Below are 8,766 nucleotides of genomic sequence, written 5' to 3'. Positions count from 1 at the left end.
TACATTAGTGTTATATCCCAATGAGCCAGCTTGCTGTTATTTTGTAGTAGAAGTAATTGATTCACTTACCTTATTACAGGGAGCAGAAAGAATTCGGCATATATATGAAGAGAGTCAAAGGCACCTTGAAATACATTGGTCTTCATCTATTGTTACTGGTGGAGGAACTTGCAATAAACCAAGCCCCGAGGGAACATGTTGCCTGGCAGGTGGGTTTTTATCCTATTTGCCATGCAGAACATACTATCAAATTCACTAGTTATCTGTCCTGTGAAGTTAAATTCCTGGCTTAAAGAAATGGTTGGAAAAAGGAGCCCTAAGGCAGAGAGGTCACATCTGGGCAGATACTTTGTATCTAAGAGGGCTCTGGGTCACCTTCATCCACAGCATACCTAACTTCAGTGGATGCAAAGCACAATAGATTTCGGTTACTCTGTTTTTCTGGGGGAAGGTTTTATGTTTTATCTGACTAAAAGCAAGGCACAGGGACAAATACATTGGTGGCCTGACTCAAGTGTTTTCTTTATTTTAACAATTCCTGGCAGTCTTCAGCTACTGTATAATGACGAGAAATTAGGGAGACTAAAAGTTAAAGGATCTGGGTGACCAGAGAGGACCCACGAGAGCCCCTCAAGCCTTGTTTCTCTGGGCTGCCTATTCAGATGCAGCCACACTTCACCCCTTTACATGAAAGGATGCTTAGGGGGCTTTTTGAACCCCATGGCAATTTACCCTGTTATGCAACACACAACCGCAAACCCTCTCTCATCATTAAGTGGCTGCTTGTTGGAAGAGAAATCATGCTCTCGTAGTTAAGCAGACTCAATGTCCCTTCTGATTCACCAAATTAATTGAAAAGTTGCATTTCCAAGTGAATTAGCCCCTTTTATGGGTAGTGGGATTTGGAAAAGGTCTGAATTTGCTTCAACCTTTTTTTTTGTGAGTTCCAATTCCATACAGGTAATAAATTTAGATGGTCTAATCTACTCAGAAATGGATCCACATTAATCTAACTGCGTCCACATCAACAGGTCTTTGGAAAGAAGCAGGAAGGGCACTGGTCCCCCAGATAATTCACTGCCTGGGACAAAAAAGGCTTACTAAATTTTGAGCAAAATTGTGTTCATCACAGGGAAGGAATGCGGGCTGCGTATCCTTACTTTCTCTTTAACACGAGTGTAATTGCAAGCCTCAGTGTGCGGCAGCAGGCTGGAGTGGCTTTTCTGAACTAGTGGTTGCAGCTTCGAAATCTTATCCATGAGGGGGGCCAGAAAGATCCATGGAGCAGCCCCTGACAATAGTTTCATGGTGAGGAATTGCAGGATCCTGGCCTCAGGATTCAAAGCACTGGCCTGATGGATTAGAAAGGTGAATTGAAGAGCCTAACTGTGGTTAAAAGCACAGTTCATGCTGCGACTGTTTCAGTTCTCAAAGAAACGGAATGGAGTGAGTAAGCCAGCAGGCAGAATTAACCCCTTCTCTCCCCCCAGTGAAATACACGGTGCAGTTGTACAGGTGTGCTTTGCCTGGTGCAAAGGTCTTCAATGGGAGTCTCTCCCACTGCCAACCATTATCTTACAGAATTATTACCTTGTACCTCAAAGGTAAGAACTGCAAAGGTTAATGAGGCAGTTCTCTGGGCCCACTACCTCCATCCCACTCTGCCACCCCAGAAAACTGAGTGTCCTTCACCAGGTTCTTCACTGGAGGTGGGAAGTCCCCAGTGACATCCGCTCTGCAGGAAATCCTGTTCCCTTGGCAGTATTTGCACCAGGCATCACACTGAGAGCATCTTCCTGGAATTCCCAGCTGTTGTGCTGGACATGGCACTGTTGGAGGAAGTCACTTGCAGGCAGCCTTTTGGCTTGAAGATCTGTTACACTGAAGCTGTGCCAGCCCTCCGCTGGGAATTTCATTCGGGTTTTCCAAAGATGCATGGAAGAAAGAATATGCCAAGTAAGTGTCTGCTCTGTGTTAGCAGGAGGGTAGTAACACTGCGTGGGAGAGCACTGAGGGTGTCATTTAATATTTAGACACCTCAAAGAACTGTATTGGTGGATTCTCCTTTGACTTATCATAACAAAGGCATGTCTGGAGTACTCAGGGAGTACTCAGGGGTTGTAAGAAACCTTCCCAGCATAGCTGTAAATAGCAGCTCCAAGTCACAGACTCACAGACCGTATCTGCGGTGTTAAACGTACTTCTTACTTTGGTATGGAAGCGTGTCCCTACAGATCCCTGTGGCTAAAGCCAAACAGACACCCAGTGAGTGAAATGAAATCAAAAAGTTTTCATTTGTGAGCTATGAAATGAAAACAAAGAAGAACCCAGACCCCAGAGATAGGACAGTTCTGAACAGGCACAGGTTAACAAGAGGCAAAACTGAGACACATTTCAGACACTTTAAAGTGGGTCTTCAAGGATTACGACTTGTAATCGATTATCAGCATAGAATGACTGTGTCCATCCCACAGCACTGTTTTTAACACCAAGTTGAGCAGTAGCACAAAAGCAACACTCTTCTAGAGCCACGTACATCTTTATTCTCCACCCAGGCCAGCAAGGATGGGAAAAGGGAATGCAATTAAAAATAATCATCAGCAAACACACATCATCTTTACTTAAAGAAAAACCATCCAGACTAGAGCAGCCAAAACCACACTCAACATCAGAGTAACTGGAACTCCCTGCAGTTTGGAAGTGGCACATAAGCAGAAATTACTTGTGAGTTTCTGAAAGCAAGGGTAGAACAAGACAAAAACTTGTGCTTTTTTCTATTACAAGTGATTATGTTCATATATTTTGCATCAGGCAAACCACTGTGGGAGATAACAGGCAAAAGAGAAAGCTGTCCAGAGTTGTTTTGGGAAAAGTTTGAATAAAACTTCTACAAATAGCACCAGAACTAACCCAAGCTTAAACTAGCCCCCACCGAAATCGGCAAGCTTGGTTAAGTGTGAAGTAGAAAACACACAATGGATTGTTCCAGTATATCCCCAGAAAGGTGGCCTCCAAACCCAAAAGCCTAGCTGCCCTGGCAGAGGGTGGGTAATACTTCTCTGACGCTCCTTTGTGTTTGCACAGCAGTAAGAGGCACAGATTTGGTTTTGTCTCTGCTCTGGCAGGCTGTTTGCAATTCTGAAAGCAAATCCTGCAGCCCAGCAGACATTTGACATGGCTGCATTCTGTAACGAGCTTGTATTTATCATTCAAGCCCTCTGAAAGCTCTTTGTGCTGCTGACCCCAGCCTTTCGTCTAGCCTTGAACAGCTGCTGCTTGGCAGTGGCAGCTGAATTGGGCTTTCTCCCTCTGCAGCAGTGCACACTTGCCAGCCATCCTTCCCCCAGACACCCTTGTTTGCTGCAGCAAACCCTTGTTGGGGCCAAGATACACAATCCACTCCTTTCATGCAGGCAGTGTCCCTCTAGGCAAAGCTTGAGGACACTTGCCACCGGGTCTTCCTTCCCATTAATGCTTGTTAAGCATCACTTCTTCCCACTCTCCAGCCATGTGGGAACCTGTGATTTCCATGTCGAAGATTATTAAGCAGAGTGGCTGTGCTGGGTCACTACAGGCTGCCAGCACTGGCATGACTTATCCTTAGCTTCTCAATTAATTCAGAGGCATATCAAGCTCCCTGATTGAAACAGCCCTGAGAAAGGCGTTTCACTGCTTGAACTGGTCCCAGGCATGTGTCAGCCCCTTTGAACCCTACTGAATTATCTGCCATTGCCTCACAGGCTGGGATCTTTTTTTTTTTTTAATTATTTTTTTTCCTGGAAGCTGGTCATTGCCTTTAAAGACTTATCCAATGAAAACTGAAAGCTGTGCATAAGGAAGCAGCAAACACAGCCTGGCTGTACCTGTAAAGTGTGGGGCCAAGCCTGCTCTTGGTATCTGGCTCACATGCTATTCACACTGTTAATCCTCAAGCCTGTGCTAAGAGGCTACTCTGGCTGGATCTCCCAGAAGCGGATGGACCAAGGATGCAGCAGAGACTTTACTTATTTCTGTGCCAGGCCTACAGCATCAGACGGACTTGTTTGTAAGTCACAGGTTCCCAATATCCTAACCAGGAAAGCTGGTCAGTGTAGTCTTGACCCTATCCTTGTAATGCAACACGAAGCATTAGTTCCTGTGAAATCCAGCTCGTGAATGTTTCTCTTTACCATCCTAAAACCAGAGCAGCTCCCCCTCTGGTAGGGAGACTGGGGAAGTGAAACACCTACACAGACATGAGTGACACTGCAGCCTGACTGACAGCACACTACGAATTACCTACCTACACACATGCAAACGGTGGGCTCCTCTGGGATGGGGCTGAGAAAGACTTTCTAGCAGCACCAGCTGAACCACAGCACTCCGAAAACTCAGTCCCCATTAGAGTCCTTTATACCTCTCTCTTATTTTCCTCATGTCTTCCTTAGGCCAAAACCCCAACAGTCAATCCAGAAAAAGAACTTTTCTGCTAGTCATATTTTTAAAGAGACATTGATATTTCTCCAGCCTATGGCAGCCACCTCAGCCTTGTCTGGGAACTCACTAAGATGCCATGCAAAGTTTCAGAAGGAGGGAAACCAATTATGAAAATGAGACATGAGAGGAGGAGGATGTATAATCCATTGCTCTTCCATATCATTAACTGGGGAGTGTGTGTGGAATGCGGATTTCGAGAGCTGAAGCACTAATGCAGTTTGCACTGGCACTAACAGACACGGGCTCAGGGACATCCCCGTTCTGAAGTGGAGGGTCCAGCAGCTCTTCCATCAGAGCAACTTGAAAAACACAACGACCATTTCAGTAAGACCTTCCCATTCCAAGCCCTGTCCACTCCACTTCCCTAAATACAGGTGCCACCACGCCACACTGGCATTGCAGTGACACGCAAATGGATCACCTTTCTTCAGGACAGATGTTTCTTGCCTAGAGTACAACTGTTTGCACCTCACACTGCGTACGACTCACGTAGCCCATTCCTTCCTTGCAGCGCACCTATCAAATGCAGGTGTGGAAGCACCTATCTGTGCACCTACAGCCCCGAGGGTGCTTGGTGACAGGCCCTCCAGTCCCTATGCAGCGCATTACAGAACAAACCCGACTCTTCCATCGTGTGATTGGATGCGTTTCAGGTCAGCATAAGGCTCGCGTGCCTGTTGGAAAGGCTGGGCACCACTCCTGTACTGGTCTATTTTTCAAACTCTGACAATGTCTAAGCAGTCAGCCTACCTGGAAGGTTTGCTGCCCTTGTCGCAAGGACTGGAAAAGGACCCTTTCTAGGAAAACTGCAGGAACACGATGTTTTGCAATTTAGCCTTCATTTCTAAATGATTTCCTAGCTCCTGAACATCAGAAGTAGAAACGTTTTTCCACTGAGTTGACAGGTCACTCTTATGTCCCATTCACTGAAAGTCTAACTTTACAGAAGTGGACTTTCCAGCATGTATCTCTGCCACCCCACAAACAGCCCAAGCTCCACAAACCTGGATTTTCTCACCATTCCCAGCTGTAATTAGCTAAACCAGATGACAGATCCTTGGAGAGCCATACACCTCCCCACCCAGACCATGTGAAGCTAGCGCACTTGTATTCTGTGACATTTAAAGAGCATTCCCAGCCTAATATTTTATTCATAAAGTTCGTGTTTAAATATACATATATATATATATAAAAATCAGTGTGTTATTTTCTAGGTGTAAACCACTCGCATATGACCAAAACAGTCAGCCAGACCAAAGGCTCAGACTGCCGAAGTCTCAACCCCCTGTGCAGAGCTCTTGCCAGAGAGACTACCTGAGATATTGTCAGAATCTAGCAGCTCGACAATGCTGTACGGAGAGCAATCTTCCAAACCCAGCTTGCTGCAGAGCCAGCCACAGAAGCCCTTCTCCATATCCCTGACAGCATGCCACCAGTAACCAAAGGACCAAGCTACCTGGGCCACAGCCGAGTACAACCCTAGGGAGAAAGACACAACCATAATTATAATTGGGTAGAAGATGATCAAAAAGGGACAAAAGGTGATTTTGTGCCAGAAGGTCCTCTCTTCATTGTACACCAAAAAGATGTTGTACCATGTAATGGTTCCATAGTAGAATGAAACCACAAAGGACACTACAAAAATGAGGGGGAGGCAGATAATGGTCCAGAGGACGATGTGGGGTCCTCTGTCCAGCCCAACATCACATTTCTTCTTCTTCTCAGGTTCATCCTCTTTAGGAGGTTCCTTTGACTTAGCCAGTTCCTGCAGCTCTTTGTCCGTTAGTGTGACATGGATGTCCACCATCTGACCCTTCTTCTTTCCCCTGGTGATTGTTCCAGTCAAGGTGACATATCGGCTGTCTAAAGGCATGTTCCATACACCTATGAACACAGACAAACTCATCCACATTAGATTTATTTTCTGTATGGAGTATTTTGTGTAAATCCCCAAAGACAATGAGACAGTGCATATGAGCTAGAGCTAAATTTAAAAAAAAAAAAAAAAGATGGAATGCAGGAAGCAATGCAGTATAAAAAAGATTATCACAGAATAAAATGGAAGAAGATAATGAGGGAGAAGACAGGCATTCCAGGTGACAGAAATCACAAGGGAGAAGACTCCATCATCTACATTGGGGATAGTATGTGAAGGGAAAGTGCTGCAAGAATATGAGAAAGAAATGAGACAGAGTAACAGAATAAAAAATGGTACCCCAATTTTCTCTGGTACCCTCATAGATTTGTTCCTGAACAGCGTGAACACTTGGGGTAAATTATACAAATACAACTAAGACCTTGTTCTGGAATAAGCACATCCACACATGGAGTTACACTTGCATAGCTAACATTTCACTTTACATTTGCACTCTATCTCAATGAAAATTAACCTTTAGAGTTTAGAAAATCCTTACAAACTCTCATGTAATGATACTTGCATTTTAAAGATCAACAAAGGCACCAAACAAGAAAGTGTTGGGATGTGTGTTAAAGTCAGATTGCCTTAGCTTCCAAGTGACATTGGTTTAGGATGATCCCTGCAGTGGTACTGGCCATAATCTTTTCTACGGGTCTACAGTATGCTTCCTCCTGATCTTAATTCTGACTAGCTCGTAATGAGGTCTTCAGGGGCTCTTAAAAGGAGGCTGAGCAGTTGAAGTAGCCCACAAAAAGCAGGAAAGCATCAGATAAGCCATGAGGATAGGTGTTGGGATCATGGAGGAATCTGGTGCGGCTGATGAACCAGAGCATGCATTCACTTTTAAGCCCCTCTCAGGCTGCCCTGTTGACTCATAAGAGGATTAGCCATAGGACCTGTCTCCCACACTTCTTCCCTGCAAAGGTATCCAGGACAGACATCAGCAGTCCAAGTGGCTTCAAGATGCCCCATGATGACCTTGCCAAATAATGTCTTAAAGAGGAAGCTGTGCTGTGAATGTGCAAACAGAAGGTAACAGCAAATCCTAGATAATGAGTGAAACTCCCTGTCGCAGGTAAAGCCACTAAATCCACCCTTGCTTCCACCCTTGCACTTAACAGGCAGTTGTTTTAGGCATGGACATGGGCTTGATCACAGCACCACTGGCTTAAAGCACGCTCAGCATTTTTCTGCATCAACCCCAACGAGCACACACATTTAAAACAAAGAGTGTGGCAACAACCAACCTCTGCAAATGACTGCAGCAGACACCCCAAATCAGCCTGGAATGCTTTTCAAGTGTGTGTTTTCATGTATGAACTCAAGCTCTCCTTGCCTGCAGTCTTGGAGAAGGGTGGCCCCACAGTCACTTCCACTTGACCCCAGTGCATGCTGGGATCAAAAAAGGTTTATGGAAAGTGGGTGTTCCCGGGAATACGTACCATCTGCCATGGACTGACCCAGGAACTTGGAGCCTTCCTCGGAGCCCCTCTCCCCTCCTTCTTCATCTGCCTGTTCCTCTTCCACCTTATTCTCACTCTCCGACCGATACACTATTATTGACTCAGGACGGGACTCTTTCTTCTTCTTTTTCCTGCGGTCCATAGTGGCTTCCCCATCAAAGGTGACAGTGGTTGCCACAGCCCTTCTCATGGAGCCACGGTGAGGGCTCTGGTTTCCAGACTTGCCCTCTTTCTGCACGGTCTCCTCCATCTCACCGCTGCTCTCAAGTACCTCACTTGGCATCTTGCAGCACTTGTTTCCAATCTAACAGCTCCTGCACTTACAAGTCATTGATTAGACAACAGTCCCATGGATGCTTTGGTACGGTAAGATGTCCCACTGCTGACATCCAAACTATGCCCTCCATTCCCAGCCTAAAATGAGAGAGAAGGATAAAGAAGTGTCTTTTTCTTACCAAGCAGAAAAAAATATCAGAATTTTTCTATAAAGGGTTATTTCTGACTGGTTTAAATGTCACCTGAAGATCCTTATTACTGTCTTGAACATCAATTTTATTACATGCATACATGCTTTGCAATATCACCTAATCCTGATTCTCATGTTCCAATTTTAAACATAACAAACCAAAGCTAGTGGAAAAGGAAAGAGTATTAACATTTATAAAGAGAGATTAAACAAGCACAGCTTGCTGGGTAATTTTAACATTCCCTTGCAACACTGGAAGCAAACAGAAGACAATCGTTTTAGCCCACATGCATAAGAATGGAGAAATTAAACCACAGAAGAAAAAGAAGTTGACTAATTTAAGGGACTGGCCTGGATTAGGACAGCTGCAGCAGGAACACCGCACTCATCCCACATTACAACAGCGATATTGGTGCCAGCCTTTCTCATTTTGAGTGTCTCCT

At 45.1% G+C, this 8,766-nt stretch overlaps 1 protein-coding gene across 1 annotated transcript; it reads right to left on the bottom strand.

Moving 5' to 3' along the window:
* Positions 1–5,737: 5,737 nt before the first annotated feature.
* TMEM169 (transmembrane protein 169) lies at positions 5,738–8,140 on the bottom strand. The gene is made up of 2 exons (XM_010151972.1): positions 7,837–8,140; positions 5,738–6,360 (listed from the first exon to the last, which is right to left on the bottom strand). Exons 1-2 carry the CDS (start codon positions 8,138–8,140, stop codon positions 5,738–5,740), a joined length of 927 nt encoding a protein of 308 aa, XP_010150274.1.
* Positions 8,141–8,766: the final 626 nt, after the last annotated feature.

Source organism: Eurypyga helias, unplaced genomic scaffold (genome assembly GCF_000690775.1).
Source record: "Eurypyga helias isolate BGI_N326 unplaced genomic scaffold, ASM69077v1 scaffold30255, whole genome shotgun sequence".
Lineage (NCBI taxonomy): Eukaryota > Metazoa > Chordata > Aves > Eurypygiformes > Eurypygidae > Eurypyga > Eurypyga helias.
Note: the sequence above shows the minus strand (reverse complement) of the source record. Positions and strands in the feature narration are given on the sequence as shown.